General features: G+C 41.5%; 1 protein-coding gene across 2 annotated transcripts in view; it reads right to left on the bottom strand.

Moving 5' to 3' along the window:
* naaladl2 (N-acetylated alpha-linked acidic dipeptidase like 2) overlaps window positions 1-22199 on the bottom strand; it is a 336716-nt gene that overhangs the window by 30355 nt on the left and 284162 nt on the right. For both annotated transcript variants that reach the window (XM_090235787.1, XM_021604123.3), the window contains exons 10-11: window positions 19966-20112; window positions 185-274 (exon numbers count right to left, since the gene is read on the bottom strand). In XM_090235787.1, coding sequence (XP_090091913.1) covers window positions 185-274; window positions 19966-20112 — 237 coding nt within the window. The remainder of the gene's footprint in view (window positions 1-184; window positions 275-19965; window positions 20113-22199) is intronic.

The following is a 22199-nucleotide window of genomic DNA, read 5'->3' as shown; positions in this document are numbered from 1 at the left end:
CAGAATAGTCTGACACCACATGAAAAGGCTTCTAAAACCATATTCCACAACCACACTACCTGCCAGTCTCAATTAAGCACCGCTCCTCACTCCACTCCAGTCCATGAATGAATTCATTGTTTTAATTTGCCAAGTCCTTGTAAGGATAACAGTGCCTCAAGACAGTTGAGAGATGGTCTCTTACCTTAGCGATAGTCTCATGGAATTTGAAGAGGGGATCCAAGGTCTCTGGTGACTCTGCAGAAAACAGGGCTTCAGAGAGAAAACTGCTTTTCTGGGGGAAAGAAAATAACATGACAAATATCATACTATTATAGATGTTGATATACAGCTATTGGATTTGGTTGAAATATTCACAGCTTCATACTACAAATTCAGTTTCATACTATAGACCAGGGATCATCAACTAGATTCAGCCGCGGGCAGATTTTTTTCTTGAGTGGATGGTCAGGGGGATGGAACATAGTTACAAATAAGTTGTAGACTGCAAATTGACCGCAAGAAGCCCAAACAGATATAATATTTGACTAAAGCAAAATTTCAAACCTTGCTTACATTTGTATAGGATCACATATATCTCTCTATTACGTGTGGAAATACTTTGGAACAGATTTCCACAATGTAAATGACTTGGAGCTGATTTGCTAGTGTTTTTACAGTATTTTATGTCCCCCCCAACAAAAAAATAATAATTGGGGCCAAATAAAAAAACCTGCTGGTTAAATTCGTCCCGCAGGCGGGCTGCCAGTTGGATGAACCTGCCATAGGGTGTTTACCTGTTATGTGACTGTCTCATAAACAGGGTTGAGAATATTCTGAGACCATTCTATGCTAATCGGCAAACCACTTTCATCATCCACACAGATCTCCCTTCAGGGCTGCAATGATCTGAGGCAGACGCTAAAGTATTTTCTGTTATGTTGCACTACAATTCACAAGGCCATTAATTCCAAAAAAACACCAAACCTTTTCAGCGACATGCCACTGTCAGGTCTTTTTGTACTGCTGTCAGACACATGCTCAGAAGTGGCACTCAAATAATACCTTACAGAGAGCCTCAGTCTCTCCATACAGCATCACCAGCAGCTCTGATTAAACATCTAAATATTTCAGACCACTTTGCAGCACGAGGAAGCAGCCAATAGTGGATGATTATAAAACACAGCACAGTCTCCAGCCCCAGCCATCTAGGGCAGGATTCCCAGGTTATTGGGGAGAAAAAGGTGAGTCACACATGAGTCATCAGCCAGAGCAGAGCCAGGCTAACAGTTGAAGTGGCTCTGTCCTCCTCAGCCATGGTACTCCTCACTGACAGATTAAAGAAATAATGGAAGTATCAGCCCCCCACTGTTGTGACACATAGGCTAGGCTACACAGAGAACCCAACACAGGAGGAGGTGCAGATATGCAAGTATATTTGCACACAAACTCATCAGACAATGCTCCATTTAGGAAATACACCTAAATTCCATTGTACAAATACTTTGGGTGCCAAAACAGACACTTTGTGTAGGTGAAGTAAAGGAGCACAAGGATTAGATGTTCAGACAAATGGCCATTAAAGACAACACTTCTGTCTCCTTTAGTTAAAGTCCTTTCTGTTTCTCCGTATAGTTTTATTTTATATATTTTACCTTTATTTAACTAGGCAAGTCAGTTAAGAACAAATTCTTATTTTCAATGACGGCCTAGGAACAGTGGGTTAACTGCCTTGTTCAGGGGCAGAACGACAGATTTTTAACCTTGTCAGCTCGGGGATTCGATCTTGAAACCTTTCGATTACTAGTCCAACGCTCTAACCACTAGTGGCCTATGAAGTACTATCATCAGGACACTTCCTATATCTGTTAGGAGTCATCAAGTACCTTTTACATTGTTAGGTGATATGCGGTATACTGCAAGGTGCCTAATGAATGGACAACAACAAGGCTATCCACTGCTTTGATCCTCAGTGTGTCTAATTGTTACTTCAATAATTTTCTACACAGAGCACTGCATCATACTAATCTGTTCACTGAGTATGGACCAAAGGCTAGATTCAAATTGTACCATTGTTTGAGTAGTTAACCTGAATATGTACGCTTGAAACGAGCAGATTGCGTGTCCCTGGGTAAACCAATTGTAGGTGTACTAGGTGTCACAATTCCCTGTGGAATGGGGTGGGTGTTCCCTGCCAGGCCTGTTAGTAGGAGCATGACTGCCAACTGGTGGGAGTAAGGTAAACGCAGGAGGGGGAGCAGGGTGGGCAGATGGAGGCGCTAGAGTCAAGTGGTTGATCTCCTGTTTTGCTGATGACTGTAGTTCTGTTCAGCAAATCTCGCTCTGAATCCCCCCCAGAAAACAAACACAAACTAGCAGGAGGGCTGGAGGATAGGAATGAAAATCAAGAGCAACAAGACTGTTGGCTTCTGTCCTGACCGTACCACAAGGGGGTCACTGAGTTCTGTTTAAAGCTCAGACACAAATGTTAGGATTGTTAAACGTTTGCCTACCGACAGTACAGAGCACCTCTGAACAGAGTGCCAGCAGTCAATCTCTTTTGTGTTCACAGAGAAAAGACTTTGGAAGTCGTCAGCCACTGAGCCTTGTTAAAATACTTCAAATCAGAAGGTGGAAGTAGCGTTGTTTGGAAATGCATATCCATGCGAATTGCTTTTGGTCTAGATTCCAAGTTATATGGGCTAATGCTGCTATTTTGTAGATAGCCCTTGTTGATACTAGCCAGCAGGCCACAGCTAGATAACTAGCAAGATGACGAATAAACAATTGAATTAACTCTCTATAATCCCATACTGCCAGTGCCAGCCAATAGCCAAATGTTTAGTTAGCTAACGTTATCCTATTCGCAAGCTAGCACAACAAAGCTAGCTAGCTAGCTAAAGACACTGCACTAACTAGGCAGCTACTGTAACACAGACAGCTGTTTCACGGAAATTAGCTAATCCATTGTGATTTAATTATAATGTCAATACTTGTCACGCCCTGACCTTAGTTATCTTTGCTTTCTTCATTATTTGGTTAAGTCAGGGTGTGACAAGGGCGGTTTGTGTAGTTTTGTATTGTCTAGGGGTTTTTGTATGTTTATGCAGTCCTTTGTCTAGGTGTTTTTATGTCTATGGTTGCCTAGATTGGTTCTCAATCTGATCGTTGTCTCTGATTGGGGACCAAATTTAGGTAGCCATATTCCTTGGATAGTTTGTGGGTTGTTATTCTATGTTTAGTTGCCTGTTTGCACTAGTCATATAGCGTCACGGTTCATTTTGTTGTTTTGTATAGTTTTGTTCAGTGTTTGTTCTTTTCATTAAAAGAGTTATGTACGCTTATCACGCTGCACCTTGGTCTACTCATTATGACGACCGTGACAGAACAATCCACCATAAAAGGACCAAGCAGCGTGAAAAGGAGGAGCAGTGTTTGATGGAGCAGACTGCATGGACATGGGACGAAATCCTGGACGGTAAAGGATCCTGGACGTGGGAGGAAATACTGGCAGGGGAGGATCGCCTACCATGGAGGCAGGTGGAGATAGAACGGGAGGAACGGCAATGATATGAGGGTACACGGCTAGCACGGAAGACCGAGAGGCAGCCCCAATAATTGTTTTGGGGGGAGGCACACGAGGAGATTGCATGAGTCAGGTCAGAGACCTGAGCCAACTCCTCATGCTTACTGTGGGGAGCGTGTTACTGGTCAGGCACCGTGTTATGCGGTGGAGCACACGGTGTCTCCAGTGCGCTATTCTAGCCCGGTGCGCTCTATTCCTAGCTCCTTGCTAGCCGTGCTAGAATGGGCAGGAGGGTGCCGGCTCAGCGCTCCTGGTCTCCAGTGTACCTCCTCGCACTCGCCCTGATGTTTAGTTTTGTTCAGTGTTCGTTCTTTTCATTAAAAGAGTTATGTATGCTTAGCACACTGCACCTTGGTCTCCTCATTATGAAGACCTTGACAATACTAACTATGGTGGTTTTCACTATATTTGGTGGTGGAGAGTAGAGAGCAGAAGACACATTGTTTATGTAAGCTGGAAAATGAAGCTTTGAATGGAGTAATCAGCGTGAAGATGTAGGTTACAAGAGGCTGCTGAGGTGAGGACGGATCATAATAAACGTCTGGAATGGAGCAAATGGAATGGTATCAAACACACGGAAACTGTTATTTTATGTATTTGATACCATTCCACTAATTCTGCTCCAGCCATTACCACGAGCCCGTCCTCCCCAATTCAGGAGCCACCAACCTCGTGTGATGTAGATCATCCTCCCCAATAGCCCCAGGCTTTGACGTGTGGGATACTCTGGCTGGGAGTGCTTTGAGCTGTTTAGTGCAACATCATTAAATAATAATACATGTATTTGCTATAGTGCTTTTCATTACAAACAAGAATATCAAAGTCATGTTGAAAACCAAAACAAATGTAGGGATCTGTCACTTCATGGCTGATGGTCTTCCACAGCTTCAGATGCCTTTAGGCAGTTCAGAAAGGCAGTCAGCAGCAGTAGCTTGAGCGGCGGGAGCATCGGTGATAGACAGGCAGGGAGAAATGTCAGTCAGATAGGCCTACTGTTAGACAGGCCCGGAGCTCTTCATCAGGCACGTCATCTCCACCTCCGTAAGTAGGCTGGATCATCCACTATCAAGGTGTATCATCCACCTGGGAGTTGCTTTGGCGACTGTAAAAGCACCAGAAAACACCACCACACCTCGATAGTAGTCTGGAAGTGTCCCCTACGAGGCGTGGTTGCCATTCACTCACATCCTTCCAGGAACCGGGACAGGTGGAACAAACAGACGGTGATGTGAATGCATCATTCAAATACCATTAGCCAGCTAACTAGCTACCTAGCTAGCCTAGCCAAATAAACATACTTGCCGTCATCAGGCCTGCAACTCTATGGTTTATCACCAGAAATGTCAGATCAACCCTCATTAAGGTAACAAAAACAAAACATTAATTGAAAAATGCAATTGAAACAACTTAAAAATACAGAAAATCTGTACAGTATTTCCAGAGCTCTCTGCCTAGGCGACCTCACAGCGCCATGGCAAACATGGAACCAAATTTCAGAGCATTTCCCAGCCCCCAGAACTGACCCAGCTAGCACATAACATTCTGGGAATATTTATATATAATATATTTAAGAGTTTGGTGAGAGTGTGGTTGTCCTGTGGTTATTTTGAATACAGTAAAACCTTTCACAACTTTCTGGGAATGGTGCAGGGTAGTTGATTTGCTTTGGAACGTTCTCAGCACATTTAAAGAACTTGACAAAAAAAAAAAAATCTTGTTATTACTTTTAATTCACTACTTTAACAGAACGTTTACTAAAAGTTCAAACATGGTTACATTTCATTTCAATTTTGATAATGTTTGAGGAACGTTCTCCAACTGGTTTGCAATTGAGAATATTATCAAATAGTTCAGAGAATGTTAAGAAACAGTGTCCTTCTTTGGGAATTTCAGTACTTCAGCATTACGTTTCCTACAGGTTTCCTCATGGTTCTATTTAAAGTCATGTTCTCAAATTGTTCTGAGAACATTAAGAAAACTTTCCCCCCCAAAAATCAAGAAAACTTTTGAGAAAGTTCTAAGAATGTTATTTAAAATACATTCCATTCTCAGCATCAACAAAACTCTTTCTATACTCTCTTGTTAAGTGTGTTCAAGTGTGTGGGCCACGCCCACTAATTGGCCACATCTGATCTTAATGAGTGCTAACTGTTATAACTAACTGTTATAGGCCTATTTCTATTTTGCCCTATTTATCAAAGTGTTGGAAAAACTTGTCAATAAACAACTGTCTGGCTTTCTTGATGTCTATAGTATTCTCTCTGGTATGCAATCTGCTTTCCGCTCAGGTTATGAATGTGTCACTGCAACCTTAAAGGTCCTCAATGATGTCACCATTGTCCTTGATTCTCAGCAATGTTGTGCTGCTATTTTTATTGATTTGGTCAAAGCTTTTGATACGGTAGACCATTCCATTCTTGTGGGCCGGCTAAGGAGTATTGGTGTCTCTGAGGTATCTTTGGCCTGGTTTGCGAACTACCTCTCTCAAAGAGTGCAGTGTATAAAGACAGAACATTTGCTGTCTCAGCCACTGTCTGTCACCAAGGGTGTACCCCAAGGCTCGATCCTAGGCCCCACGCTCTTCTCAATTTACATCAACAACATAGCTCAGGCAGTAGGAAGCTCTCTCATCCATTTATATGCAGATGACACAGTCTTATACTCAACTGGCCCCTCCCCAGATTTTGTGTTAAACGCTCTACAACAAAGCTTCCTTAGTGTCCAACAAGCTTTCTCTACCCTTAACCTTGTTCTGAACACCTCCAAAACAAAGGTCATGTGGTTTGGTAAGAAGAATGCCCCTCCTCCCACAGGTGTTATTACTACCTCTGAGGGTTTAGAGCTTGAGGTAGTCACCTCATAGAAGTACTTGGGAGTATGGCTAGACGGTACACTGTCCTTCTCTCAAATCAAATCCAATTTTATTGGACACATACACATGGTTAGCAGATGTTAATGCGAGTGTAGCGAAATGCTTGCTTCTGCTTCTAGTTCTGACTGAGCAGTAATATCTAACAAGTAATCTAACAATTTCACAACAACTACCTTATACACACAAGTGTGAAGGATTGAATAAGAATATGTACATATAAATATATGGATGAGCGATGGCCATGCGGCATAGGCAAGATGCAGTAGATGGTATAGAGTACAGTATATACATATGAGATGAGTAATGTAGGGTATGTAAACATTATATAAAATGGCATTATTTAAAGTGACTAGTGATACATTCATTACATCCAATTTTTAATTATTGAAGTGGCTAGAGATTTGAGTCAGTATGTTAGTGATGGCTGTTTAACAGTCTGATGGCCTTGAGATAGAAGCTGTTTTTCAGTCTCTCGGTCCCAGCTTTGATGCACCTGTACTGATCTCACCTTCTGGATGATAGCGGGGTGAACAGGCAGTTGCTCAGGTGGTTGTTGTCCTTGATGATCTTTTTGGCCTTCCTGTGACATCGGGTGGTGTGGTGTAGGTGTCCTGGAGGGCAGGTAGTTTGCCCCTGGTGATGCATTGTGCAGACCTCACTACCCTCTGGAGAGCCGTATGGTTGTGGGCGAAGCAGTTGCCGTACCAGGCGGTGATACAGCCCGACAGGATGCTCTCGATTGTCCATCTGTAAAAGTTTGTGAGTGTTTTCAGTGACAAGCCACATTTCTTCAGCCTCCTGATGTTGAAGAGGCGCTGTTGCGCCTTCTTCACCATGCTGTCTATGTGGGTAGACCATTTCAGTTTGTCCGTGATGTGTACGCCGTTGAGTGTGAGGTTATTTCCTGACACCACACTCCGAGGGCCCTCACCTCCTCCCTGTAGGCCGTCTCGTCGTTGTTGGTAATCAAGCCTACCACTGTAGTGTCATCTGCAAACTTGATGATTGAGTTGGAGGCGTGCATGGCCATGCAGTCATAGGTGAACAGGGAGTACAGGAGAGGGCTGAGAACGCACCCTTGTGGGGCCCCAGTGTTGAGGATCAGCGGGGTGGAGATGTTGTTTCCTACCCTCACCACCTGGGTGTGGGTGGTGAGGGTATCAACACTGCAGGCTAAAGTTAAATCTAGACCGTAATCGCTCCTCTTTCACCCCAGCTGCCAAACTAACCCTGATTCAGATGACCATCCTACCCATGCAAGTTTACGAAATGTAATTTATAGATCGGCAGGTAAGGGTGTTCTCGAGCGGCTAGATGCTCTTTACCATTTGGCCATCAGATTTGCCACCAATACTCCTTATAGGACTGCACTCTATACTCTGTAAACTGGCCATCTCTGTATACTCATCGCAAGACACACTGGTTGATGCTTATTTATAAAACCTTCTTAGGCCTCACTCCCTCCTATCTGAGATATTTACTGCAGCCCTCATCCTCCACATACTGTACATCACCCGTTCTGCCAGTCACATTCTGTTAAAGGTTCCCAAAGCACACATATCCCTGGGTCGCTCGTCTTTTCAGTTCGCTGCAGCTAGCGACTGGAACGAGCTGCAACAAACACTCAGACCGTGCAGTTTTATCTCAATCTCTTCATTCAAAGACTCAATCACGGACACTTTTACTGACAGTTGTGGCTGCTTTGTGTGATGTATTGTTGTCTCTACCTTCTTGCTTTTTGTGCTGTTGTCTGTGCCCAATAATGTTTGTACCATGTTTTGTGCTGCTACCATGTTGTGCTGCTGCCATGTTGTGTTGCTATCATGTTGTTGTCATGTTGTGTTGCTACCATGCTGTTGTCATGTTGTGTTGCTACCATGCTGTGTTGTCATGTGTTGCTGCCATGCTATGTTGTTGTCTTAGGTATCTCTTTATGTAGTGTTGTCTCTCTTGTCGTGATGTATATTTTGTCCTATATTTTTATTGTATTATTATAATTTTTTGATCTCAGCCCCCGTCCCCGCAGGAGGCCTTTTGTCTTTTGGTAGGCCGTCATTGTAAATAAGAATTTGTTCTTAGCTGACTTGCCTAGTTAAATAAAGGCTACATTTTTAAAAATGTAAAAGATGCTTGAAATGTTTCCTTTGAAATGGGGCCTGTTTAAATTGACTGAAATGAACAGTTTTGTATGAGTAAAGAAAACATGGCATGCTAGCTCCATCCTAGTGGCGCAGTGGACTAATTCCATGGATAGAGAACAGAAGATCATAGGTTTGAATCTCACTGATGCCATGTCACAATAAAAACATGTTCTCAGAATGTTACAGTGCCTTGCGAAAGTATTCGGCCCCTTTGAACTTTGCGACCTTTTGCCACATTTCAGGCTTCAAACATAAAGATATAAAACTGTATTTTTTTGTGAAGAATCAACAACAAGTGGGACACAATCATGAAGTGGAACGACATTTATTGGATATTTCAAACTTTTTTAACAAATCAAAAACTGAAAAATTGGGCGTGCAAAATTATTCAGCCCCTTTACTTTCAGAGCAGCAAACTCTCTCCAGAAGTTCAGTGAGGATCTCTGAATGATCCAATGTTGACCTAAATGACTAATGATGATAAATGCAATCCACCTGTGTGTAATCAAGTCTCCGTATAAATGCACCTGCACTGTGATATTCTCAGAGGTCCGTTAAAAGCGCAGAGAGCATCATGAAGAACAAGGAACACACCAGGCAGGTCCGAGATACTGTTGTGAAGAAGTTTAAAGCCGGATTTGGATACAAAAAGATTTCCCAAGCTTTAAACATCCCAAGGAGCACTGTGCAAGCGATACTATTGAAATGGAAGGAGTATCAGACCACTGCAAATCTACCAAGACCTGGCCGTCCCTCTAAACTTTCAGCTCATACAAGGAGAAGACTGATCAGAGATGCAGCCAAGAGGCCCATGATCACTCTGGATGAACTGCAGAGATCTACAGCTGAGGTGGGAGACTCTGTCCATAGAACAACAATCAGTCGTATATTGCACAAATCTGGCCTTTATGGAAGAGTGGCAAGAAGAAAGCCATTTCTTAAAGATATCCATAAAAAGTGTTGTTTAAAGTTTGCCACAAGCCACCTGGGAGACACACCAAACATGTGGAAGAAGGTGCTCTGGTCAGATGAAACCAAAATTGAACTTTTTGGCAACAATGCAAAACGTTATGTTTGGCGTAAAAGAAACACAGCTTAACACACCATCCCCACTGTCAAACATGGTGGTGGAAGCATCATGGTTTGGGCCTGATTTTCTTCAGCAGGGACAGGGAAGATGGTTAAAATTGATGGGAAGATGGATGGAGCCAAATACAGGACCATTCTGGAAAAAACCTGATGGAGTCTGCAAAAGACCTGAGACTGAGACGGAGATTTGTCTTCCAACAAGACAATGATCCAAAACATAAAGCAAAATCTACAATGGAATGGTTCAAAAATAAACATATCCAGGTGTTAGAATGGCCAAGTCAAAGTCCAGACCTGAATCCAATCGAGAATCTGTGGAAAGAACTGAAAATTGCTGTTCACAAATGCTCTCCATCCAACCTCACTGAGCTCGAGCTGTTTTGCAAGGAGGAATGGGAAAAAATGTCAGTCTCTCGATGTGCAAAACTGATAGAGACATACTCCAAGCGACTTACAGCTGTAATCGCAGCAAAAGGTGGCGCTAAAAAGTATTAGCTTAAGGGGGCTGAATAATTTTACACGCCCAATTTTTCAGTTTTTGATTTGTTAAAAAAGTTTGAAATATCCAATAAATGTCGTTCCACTTCATGATTGTGTCCCACTTGTTGTTGATTCTTCACAAAAAAATACAGTTTTATATCTTTATGTTTGAAGCCTGAAATGTGGCAAAAGGTCGCAAAGTTCAAGGGGGCCGAATACTTTCGCAAGGCACTGTATTTAAATACCTTCCTTCTCAGAACATTAATAAAACCTCCTAAGAAAACTTTCAGGGACCCATAGTTAAACATTCTCAGCAACTCCCTGCAACCTAAAAATGTACATACCCAGACCAGGTAAAATGTTCACTTCTGTTCTCAGAACATTTAAAAATGTTCTGTTTTACCAGTCAGGAAACTTATGGCTTCAAAGGGAAACCAAAAACGTACGTTCCCACAACTTCCAAGGAACCAAATGGGCTAGCTGGGAATGGTATATTGTTGGCAACAACAATACATGAATATTCATCCACAAAGAGAGGGAAATAATCAGAGGTGTGGCGAGGCAGGGGAGGAGAGCGGGATCAGCTGTCGTTTCATGCAGATATCACTAATTTAATCAACCGGGAACTACAGAGTAAAAGTTAATGTAGTGAGTTCAAGTGAAATAAGGATTCCATAAGGACAGCGCCTGCCACATAAAAAGAGGTGAACCTTTTCGCTTGAGGAAAAGGAGAAAAAAATCAGCATTGTCAAGTTATTTCCACTCCAGCTGCATTTTCATTGATTCCTTTATTACTTTATTTTAAGCTGGAGCAATGGGTACTGAACCCTGAAAATTGTATTTTTATTTTTTTAAACTCCATTTAATGGGTGATACGAATAGATCAAAGATGCTCTGCAAGTAATGCTCATAATATGAGCTTTGATATGACCAGGAAAACAGTACAGTTGATTCAGTAGGCCTTTGCTTGTTTTATGGAGGATTTACAATGGCTGTTTCTGATAATCTTCCAAAACACTGACTCTCATAGAGGACAACTTATTGCTTTAGTAAAATCCCTGAGGAGAGATACTGATTCGCCTTAGTGACAAAAGTTAATGGGAGGTTATGTTATCCAAAATAAGTTTTAAAAAGTTAATTGAGGATTGCAGGCGTAATTCAGAGGAAACATCATTATATCAAATGATTCTGTATTTATGGTAGACTCAAGATAAAGTAATTGATCATCAATGCAGACCTAAGGGCTTATACTATGTTCTCTCTGCAACAGAGGGACCAAATAAATACCATTGGATAAGCAGTGGTTTGATATTAAAACTCCGGATAAGCAGTGGTTTGATATTAAAACTCCTCTAGGTTATTGAAGGGGGTGTTAAAACACTTTGGAAGCACTTGGTAGCATTTGATTTTCAGCATGAGGATGTCCTTGGCAAGGAAAACAAGCACCAACTACAATACATAGATTCCTATAGTCTTACACAGGCTGTTGTGTTGTGTTGGCAACAAAAACACACAGTCACATTAACTGAAGCAAATGCTTGTTAAACCTTTGACACACAGTACAAAGTAGGCTGTGACACTGTGACATTGTCACACAGAGATTACAAAACGTGCGCCACAACGCAGAGACAGGGGAGCTATGGAACATGGTAACATGATGATTAAAATCCACCACGGATCAGTAATCATCCACAGTCATCTGTACAGTCATTTGCACAGATTCTTAACACTTGTGGTGTACATTCCAATTTATACAACCATCAAACCAATGCCAAAGAAAAATCATTCTGAGGAGTTCATCTTCATGTGTTGACACTTCTACAATACATCGACATCCATTGAGCCAGGTTTTGTTCTGACGCCCCATGTGTCTACTGGCTCATAGAGAAGCCAGGCCCCTGCCGTGAGGAGCTCCCTACCCACACACTGTTCCATACAGGCCTGGAAAGTGTTAACTGGTGATTAGGCAGAAGAGCCAAGCTGAGCTGAGTTAATGATCTCTCTATCCCCTCACACACACACTCCCCTTCAGCGCCCACTTTCTGATCGGTCCCAAGGAAGCCTGGGCAGAGTGGAGACACAGCGGAGGGAAGGAGGGGTGCTGCCTGCCTGCCTTGATGCTGTTTTACACCGACTCAGAGAGAGACTCAGAAAGAGCCTCTGAATCAATAGAGCAGGTCTGCTGGTGCTGTGTTCATTTCGACTCAGCCGGAGCTCCCACTGAGCTGGGTTTGATTTGATGAGAACTCGGCTGGCTCCCTCTGAAAAAGAGATTGCCACTGGGTGTCACTGGGTGTGCAGGAGATGAGAAAGTCTTAGTGTCAGACTGTACTGCAGTCTGTCTGGGGAATGTGACTGACTGTCAGTCTGAGGGCCTGTCTGTCCTGTTGGAGTAGTGAGGCATGCCAAGACCCATCTTCCTCAACTCTCCTCTGAGAATGGCTTTGCTGCCTCCCTCCATATTTATTTAAAGGTTACTTCAGTAGCTCCAGCATCACACATCTACATGGTTCTATTGGAATGCATTCTACAGTATATGAATGAAGGCATCATATTTGTGACTAGGTGGAGGGTAGAGTATTTGCAAGGAAACACTGACATCTCAACAGCAAGAGGGAGGAGAGAGAGAAGAGTTCAGATGAGTATCCCCTGGTGAGGTTCAGACTAGTGGGAGTTCCAATAGGAACAGCACTCACCTGGGTCATCCTGAGCCCTTCGGAGAACAAACACACGCCACAGCGATTAGCAGACTGTAGCACCTCCACTCAGTCAGATGTTCAGGCCAAGTGTGTGTGTGTGTGTTAGGGTTGGGCGATATATCAAATTAATTTGATTAATTCAAACATATGTTTAAGCATGATATTCCAAATGCCTTTATCGCAAGAATAACGTTTTTTTTTTTATGTTTAGTTTTTTTTATGAGAATTTACAACCCTGCTTGTTCGCATGTTGTCTTTTGGTCTCATCTCCTTCGCTCCTTCTACTTTGACTGTGCACCTCCCCATTTACACACACACACACCAAACTCCTCCCCCTGCCACTCCGAACATCCTCGCTGACAAAAAGCAGTTTCAACTCGCTATTTGCTTTTGACGTTTGGTCCAACAGAATCAGTCATATGAGACATTATTTGACTGTAATAGAGGAAAACATAACCTTTCTTACTATACCCTAACTTATATACTGACTTGCCTAGTTAAATAAATGTTAAATAAAATAAAATGAATACCCTTTTATGTCTCAACTCTTCAAATTGTGAGACAACCAGACCCTGCTAAAATGGGAGTATCAATGAACATTGATTCTAGAAAATGAATGCTCAGTTTGACACATATACCGCTAGCAGCATTTTAGCCACACACTTTTATACTAGCTGTCTAGTCTGTGTTTTATAAATGTGCAATAAGCATACAAAACAATTATATAAGGAATTGGCAACTCATTCTGAGAAATAAGGTAGGCCACTTGATTTCAACATCTGTACAAAGTGGACAGGCTAGCATGCTGTTCAAACAGTTGGAGACAGACAGAAGGGTGTGTTCATAACAATTAAACTGTTCTACCTTGTTAGCTAGCAAATAGATCCAATTTGGCTAGACTTTTAATATAAAGATTAGCTGGCTACTCACTAGTACCTCGGCTTGTGCTTGGGAGATTGTTTATGAGATCTAGTTGTGATCATTTTCTATAATGCCTGGCTGCTACAAGAAGTTAGTCATTATTAGTGAATGTGTATTATGCATGGTCCTGGTTAAATTTGTAACAAAAAGGGCATTTTCATAGATGGACTTGACAGCCAGATCAGTATTTATTGCGAAACTATTTTGACAAAATAATGTAATTATTAGTGAGTCTTTTGATTGTGAAAGTCTTATATTTAACCTAGGTATAATTTCACAAGCCCTGAATTTATTACATTATTCCTGACTGTTTGAAATGCAGTGTATTTTACTTTTAATTGTAAAACAAAGCTTATTCAGTGGAAACATTTAAAAAACGGAGATGCAGTAAATATCGTGAATCACCCATACATTTTTTATTTATTTTTTAGATATGATCTTTAGGTCATATCACCCAGCCCTTGTGTGTATGCCTGTGTCCGTGCATGCGTGTGTGTGTTAGCTAAGACTGGCTAAAACACAATGTAACACAGTAGATACTGCTATACTTGTCATCCTTTATTACTACGTTGTGATGTGACCATACATAGACAATATGGAAGCCCGGGCCGTTTTGCATGCCGTCTCTCACTTATGATCATATTACATCCATTGTGCCCACTCTGGGGTTAGCTAGCATACATTGAGGAAAAGTGCTTTTGAAGAAACCTGCCTAAAAAGAGAAAAACCCAGAAGAGGACTTCAAAGCAGGCTGTGACTAGGGTAAAAGGCTATACATGAGTATGATTCCAGCCAAACACTCCAATGTCATGAAGGAAGGACTCTAAAATAGAATAAGATAGTAATCACCTTCAACAGCTTGAAAAATAACACAACACTGTTAGAAGACCTACCTAATTCAAATGTGAAATGGAGGCAGTAGGATCAGATACAATATAGAAAACTGTGAAACAATTGACATGGCTGTTTCTTCTACTTAAAAACATTCCTTTAAAAGGGACAAGCTACAACTCATTTCCATAAATAAGGACAAATTGTGTATTTCCCCAGAGTATTCACGTCCCAATGGAACAACTCTCCAATTTCTGCAGTTGGCCCCATTTCAAAGCCAATGGAAATGAAAGAGATATAATAATAGAAGAGAACATTTCAATTTAAGACAAAAGGTAGAGTTTCCTCTTACAAACCTTCAAGATATGCTAGACCTTGAAGCAAGAGCAACTAAATGGCTTAAATATGTGAAATGCTTTTCTCCTCTTTCATAGAACCAAAAGATAATTGTATTTTATGTAGGATAACACATTTTCTGTAGGAGTACAGGAGGTTCTATGTTTGCCTGTGGTAAGAACAAGAGGAAGATTCATTCAGTAAGGCCTATTGTTTTAGACACAACTGATGTTGTTTACATGGTGCATTGTATTCCTAAACAGGTATTTGCAATCTCTTTTGCACCTTTGCAGCTCAGACACACCTTTCTCTTTATTGAGTAAAACATAGACTCATTAAGCAACAATAGGTTACTTTTGATTGCTCTTCGATTACACATTAATTGTCCAATCTGAGTTTGAATTGCCAAGGCCCAGACTCCATTGATTTCCCTTCCCTTTGGCCCTATCCCTCAGTGTGCATTAAATACAATGACCTACTGTATTGACTGGTGTCCAAAATCCTATCAACAGTCTACAACATTATATGGACCACTTTGTAAAACCCTAACCCCTAATGGCATTACATTATGTCAATGGTAATATCGGCACCCAGAACCAAATCTCACACGCGTACTGGTTTCAATTGTCATGAGATGTCAATGGTCAATGCAAAAAAGTGTGATAAGGCATGATGTTCAATCTAAGAAGACCAAAGTGTGTGTTTCATACCAGAAGAGTGCTTTCAGTAACAGGGTCACCGCCATGTGTTAGGGCCAGATGGTGGGATACGCAGTAGCCAAGCCCAGCTCAGTTACTTGTCACTGCAATGAGGTAGAGCAGCGGATGGGCCGGGCCGGAGCAGAGGCAGAGCCAATTGATCAGCAGACTACTGAGTGTAGCCTCCCTCCCTCCCTGCTCCATACAGCTGCAGCCACTTCACACTGCTAATTAGATTAGCTCAGCGTACACTGGTAAAGCACCTCAGGACAGGAATTCTGAACACTGCTGTAACACTGCAGCAACCGGCAACCTGAACACAGCCAAAGAGCCGGGCAACGTCCGAGGGCGTGAGGAGAGGGGCGTTTGCATGTGTGTCATAATGAGGGGATGTGTCATGGCGCTGTTTGGGAGAACCAGGGGAATATGAGGATGACTAGACACAGAACTCTGTTTGATGGTTGTGTTTCAGGGTCATAGTCCACACAAATGGAAACCAAACAGTATAACCAGAGTGTGGTCTTGTTTGACATTTCCAAGGGTCATTTCTCTAGCTAGCCTGAAAATCACATTACTTGGTATCATAACATTTGCAGTGTCCGGACAGCACTGATTCCCCTTCTCAGGACTCAGTGAGTGAAAATGGGCTGACAGGTTTTGGCATACCACACCTCTGGACTGTGATCGATAGTGACCTCCAGAGCAGAGCGACTGAAACCCAGTCAGTCAGTCTATTGGAGCCATCTGGTGAGAGAGCCTCTGGAGCAGCAACAGAGAGGAGCCTGGGTAGGCTCCCTGACAAGTCACATCCACTTAGACTAAAATGAGTGCAGTTCTGAAAAAACACAGATGCAAGCTAGTGTTTATAGCTGGCAATCTTGCCCAACACAAGTTGTGTTTGTATTTTGAAACTCTCTTTAAACACTTGAAAACATGATAAAACAGCTGGCATGGTGTTTTTTGATTCCATTTTGATGCATTCTTACAAATGTTTTAAATTGTTAAATGTTGTTGTAATTTGTTAGCTACAGTTTGAACATTGGACATCAAACTGTGTGTAGGGAATGCAGAAGGCACACCTGCATGCACACACGTGGTTCAATTATTTGAATTACAATTCACTCGTTCCTTTTCTGTGAGCCTGAACTGTGAGATGTAGTAGGGAGTTGTAGTTTCCAACAGGCCAATATTCTATGTAGTTTAGCACATAAAATGTGGTAATTAACTCCAATGACCATAATCCATTGTGCATCCACATGTCCGGTCTGTGTTTCTTTTACACCTACTACAGAAGAGAAAAGAATGGTGATGGTGAGGGGATGTGGAGAGCAGCTGTTGCTTTGCGAGGTACATTCATTATTTTGAAGAACTACTAAATAGTGATTTTGTCACACAGTAGCTCTAAAAACATGAGCTGATGACTGAATAAATAATAAAGTTAGCAAATAAAAAAAATGTAATATACACAACAACTTAAATGTTTTTGTAAAGTAATCTGAATTAATTATAGTTAATAAGTGATAAGCAGTAATGGGCAGACTTGTATTAATTGTTTTATTCTGTGTTACCCAAATAATGAAACCCCAAATCGAAAATCATTATAATTTTTTTCTAATCGAACCGACCTCAAAAAGCACTAATCGCTCAGCATTAATACATAACACACACACACACACACACACACACACACACACACACACACACACACACACACACACACACACACACACACACACACACACACACACACACACACACACACACACACACACACACACACACACACACACACAAAATGAAGGCAAGGAGAGCCTTTAAGCTAGTGTGTCATTTCAAATCTGACTCAGATGCATCCTCAAGCTGTTGGCTGCACAGGAGAGCCTTGTGATGAGCCTGGTCCCACATTGCAGTCTGTGGCTCAGGAATCTAATTCATCTGGCTCTAATTCAGCTCGATGTGTTGAATGCCAGGAAAAGGTTACTTTTACAGTTTAAAGCACACCAGTGTCACTGTGCTGATGCTTAGCCAGGCATGTTGTGAGGAAGAGACAGATGTACACATGAGTATGGAGAAAGTGTCATCACTGTGCAGTGTGCACAGCTACACTCCCTAACAGGGGAAAAGTTTGGCATTCCATTTGTTTATAAACTTTGCTGCCTTATCAGCACTCTATAGCAGTAAAATAGGAAAAATATAAAATGTTTTACAGTGAGTGTGAATAATTGTATTCAAACCCTAACATCAAATATAAACTGGGTAAAATCAGCAGAGGCCTAAATATTTTTTACTTTGATCTCTGAGGGTGATGAAAAGTTAATAAATGTTTGGTAGCACTTGACCCCATAACATTTTACGACACCAAGTTATGTCATAAAAGCTGACATAACTTGTCATAACATGGTCATAACACTGTCATGATCCATATATTTACACCTGTTGTGATAAATATTGCATTATTTTATGGCTGATTATGACACCTACATAAGAGTGTCAAAACCTACATTTATTCAAATGTGTTTCTTCCCTGCTGAGAAGTTTCCTTTCGTTTGAAAATGTGTTTCTTAAATCCTTTGCTGTTGTTGAAGTTAATTCTTTACAGTCATGTTTTTTTTCATCATATTTGAAATAACTTGTAGAAAATACACTTTATGACTCTGTCATGAAGCATTATGACCATCCTGTGTCACTTTACTTGGACTAAGAAAATACACTTTAAGAAGCCTTATGACCATCGTAATCATATAAGCCAGATAGGCCTATCACGTACATGCCCTTATATCAGTCATTAGTCAAAAATAAGGTGTCTTGTCCTGCTCCTGAAATCTGCTCCTGCATCCCAGTCATCAGCAACAGAGCATTGGGATGTCTGACATCAATGTTTGCGCATTTACAATGATAATTTAAGATGGTCAATTAAAAAAAATATATACAGCATAAACTTACTGTTGACATGTAGGCTATGTTGTAATGGAATGTTTTGATTGTGCGGTAGGTTTTGACACGCTTATGCAGGTGTCATAACCAGCCATAAAATAATTGCCGTGGTAGGTTCTGTGGGTTTTTACACTCTTAGGTATGTGTCATAACCAGCCATAAAATAACGCAATATTTGTCATAATAGCCCCAAATAATTGCGTCATGACATTGTTATAACCATATTATAAAAGGTTATGACAAGTTATGTCAGCTGTTATGACATTGTTATGACCGTGTCATAACTAGTTTTGAAGCTGGGTTTCAAGTAAAGTGTTACCGAATTGTTTTGTCTAAATCTATACAGCACAGTATTCAGTGATTTCAAGACATTTAAAGCTTAGCTGACTTAAATCAGTACTGCCAGTGGCAGACATTTAACAAGATATCATCTTCCCTTTTTAAAGTTGGGGAAGTTATTTCAGGTGAGTGCTGTTCAGACGGTGAGGAGTCTGCATCATTAACGTGTAAAGCACCAGAGGCCTGCGTCTACCAGATGTGTGAGCTGAGGATGCAAATGATTTCATCTCCACCACTCATCAACAGGAGGCGTGAAATGGAGGCAAGACGGGCCCTGGTGGCAGCTGTCATACTGACAGGGTCTGATGGCGACAGACAGTCACATAGACATGTATCTGGCTGAACTAAGATACATTGCATAATTTGCATAGGGAAATTACGTTGCAAAAGAGACAAGAATGCATGTTGAATAACGATGCCCACATTAACAGAATAACGTAGAGATATAAATGGGCTTCTAGCAAAAACAAAAACTGCTACATTATATTTCCATACAGATGGCATTCAAAAGAACAAGAGACACACAAACGTGTGAGGAGACTTTCGAGACAGATCATTGTGTAAACTTTGGAAAGAGCTGCATACTGGGAGGCAGACTCAACAGCCTTAAACACTGACTGTAATGAGTGTGTACTTGTCGAAACTGTATGAGGCAAGGCAACAGATGTTAAATGGGAGTACAAAATGTGCACTGGACCACGTTCTTGTCACAATCCCAGTCATTCTGGTACAGAACATCTGCTCGTTTCCAAACACATACGTGCCAGCGTACCTAGCATCTACATGTTTGCTTATAGGAAATCCTACAGTGAAATACATCACATTTCCTCAAGAATATATGCCCTCAATTTTAGCACACAACCCATTTCAGGATAATACCTTTAAACCAAGTGTCATAGACATAGCAATAGACAATCACACTGGACTTTTAACAAACAATTCAATAAGGAGGAAAATCTTTAATTCACCTATAATGTTTGTAAATAATGGAGAAATCATCTATTACTACCAGACCCTATCATAAAATGTTATGCTTCTGTTTGTGTATGGGTCTCAGTACCTCTTCTGCTTTGGTCTGTTCAAATGCAAACTCCATAGTAGGGACAGCGAGGTGGTTGGCAAAGAAGCTGACGTCCCCAGGGATCTGTAGGGAGCTGACATTTGGTCCAGGGCAGCTTCCACCTCGAATACAGCTCAGCAGCTGCCTCTGAAAGGTAACAACAGACAGAGAGAGATAAAGAGAGAGAGGAGGGATGTGAAAGAGATTTGTCATTAAATAGAGAAGAGTAGTTTAGCAGAATACAAGGACTAGATGGGAAGGGAAAGGCTGAAAACAATAGCACAATAGTTTTATAAATGCAGACAGATTGAACTGAGACAGAGAGAAAGCCAGAGAGACAGATATTCAGAGAGATACTGTAGATCTGGCAGTATGGTAGCAGAGGCTGAGTCTCGGCTGCTGATTGTGAATGCAACTCCAGAGGCTTTGAAACAGAAGCTGTGGGGAACAGTTTCTAATAAATGTTTTCGAAAAAGCTAAAATGAAGGTTTAAGTTTAAAGATTTACTGTGCTTGGTGTAACAGTCCCCCTGGATGTACTGTGGGAGGATGAGGAGGTAGTTTGGAAAAAATATGGGCCTCTAGAAATGTTCAATGCAGAGAGGGGAGATGAATAGCATGCATTTTAAAGGTACTAGCATGTACCAAAAATACCAGACAAATCAGGAACAAACAGAAATCCAAACCAATTAACAGATCTTACTGTACAAACAGAATGAGCATTTTTAAATGGATCTCAATTTGACCTTTGGCATCATGTTTATACCAGGTAACTCAGGGGGGACTACACAGTACCGACATTACAGAAAACATACTAAAACAGAAACAAGAATCTGAGAGGAAGTATCCAACCACTGTAAGAGACTCAATGAAATGACAGCAGAGGCCATTCAATTCCAGATAAAGCTAAAAATCTTGGAGAAAGGAAACTCAATAGCACGGAGATTGAGAGGAGAGAAGGGAGAGAATGGGTCATTCTGTCCTGTGTTGCCTTGCCTCCCGCCTTCTCCCAATCAATATTTAATTTATTTGTCTGCTATGATAACGAGATAGTGAAATCATTGTTTATATATTTGTGCTTAAATGATCCTGCAGCCGAGAGGAGGCTGGAGTTTGGCGTGCAGCCAGAGCAGCTGTGGGCCATCCCCTATGCAGCATCCACTCCTCTGTACTACAGTACACTACCCAGACGATGCATTAGATCACGCTGTAGCAGCAGCAGTACCACCTGTAACCATCAGTTAACCAGGCTTTTATCAATTCACAATGCTCACAGTACACTGCCCTGCCCTGCATAAGCTGTTATAGACTGCTTCCCATTCCAGAGATAAGAAACAACAACTTCTCGTAATGGCAATCTGCTAAAGGGAAGGAAATGTACACTGTTATGAATGTTTACATATACAGTTGAAGTCGGAAGTTTACATACACCTTAGCCAAATACATTTAAACTCAGTTTTTCACAATTCCTGACATTTAATCCAAGTAAAAGTTCCCTGTCGGGATCACCACTTTATTTTAAGAATGTGAAATGTCAGAATAATAGTAGAGAAATGTATTTATTTCAGCGTTTATTTCTTTCATCACATTCCCAGTGGGTCAGAAGTTTACATACACTCAATTAGTATTTGGAAGCATTGCCTTTAAATTGTTTAACTTGGGTCAAACGGTTTGGGTAGCCTTCCAAAAGCTTCCCACAATAAGTTGGGTGAATTTTGGCCCATTCCTCCTGACAGAGATGGTGTAACTGAGTCAGGTTTGTAGGTCTCCTTGCTCCTACACACTTTTTCAGTTCTGCCCACAAATTTTCTATGGGATTGAGGTCAGGGCTTTGTGATGGCCACTCCAATACCTTGACTTTGCTGTCCTTAAGCCATATTGCCACAACTTTGGAAGTCTGCTTGGGGTCTTGTCCATTTGGAAGACCCATTTGCGACCAAGCTTTAACTTCCTGACGGATGTCTTAAGATTCCTCCCTCAATGATGCCATTTATTTTGTGAAGTGCACCAGTCCCTCCTGCAGCAAAGCACCCCCACAACATGATGCTGCCACCCCCGTGCTTCACGGTTGGAATGGTGTTCTTCGGCTTGCAAGCATCCCCCTTTTTCCTCCAAACATAATGATGATCGTTATGGCCAAACAATTTTTGTTTCATCAGACCAGAGGACATTTCTCCAAAAAGTACGATCTTTGTCCCCATGCGCAGTTGAAAACCGTAGTCTGGCTTTTTTTAT

Source organism: Oncorhynchus mykiss, chromosome 5 (genome assembly GCF_057628025.1).
Source record: "Oncorhynchus mykiss isolate SJ-2025 chromosome 5, ASM5762802v1, whole genome shotgun sequence".
Taxonomy (NCBI): domain Eukaryota; kingdom Metazoa; phylum Chordata; class Actinopteri; order Salmoniformes; family Salmonidae; genus Oncorhynchus; species Oncorhynchus mykiss.
The sequence above is the reverse complement of the archived record's forward strand: the minus strand, read 5'-3'. Positions and strand labels throughout refer to the sequence as shown.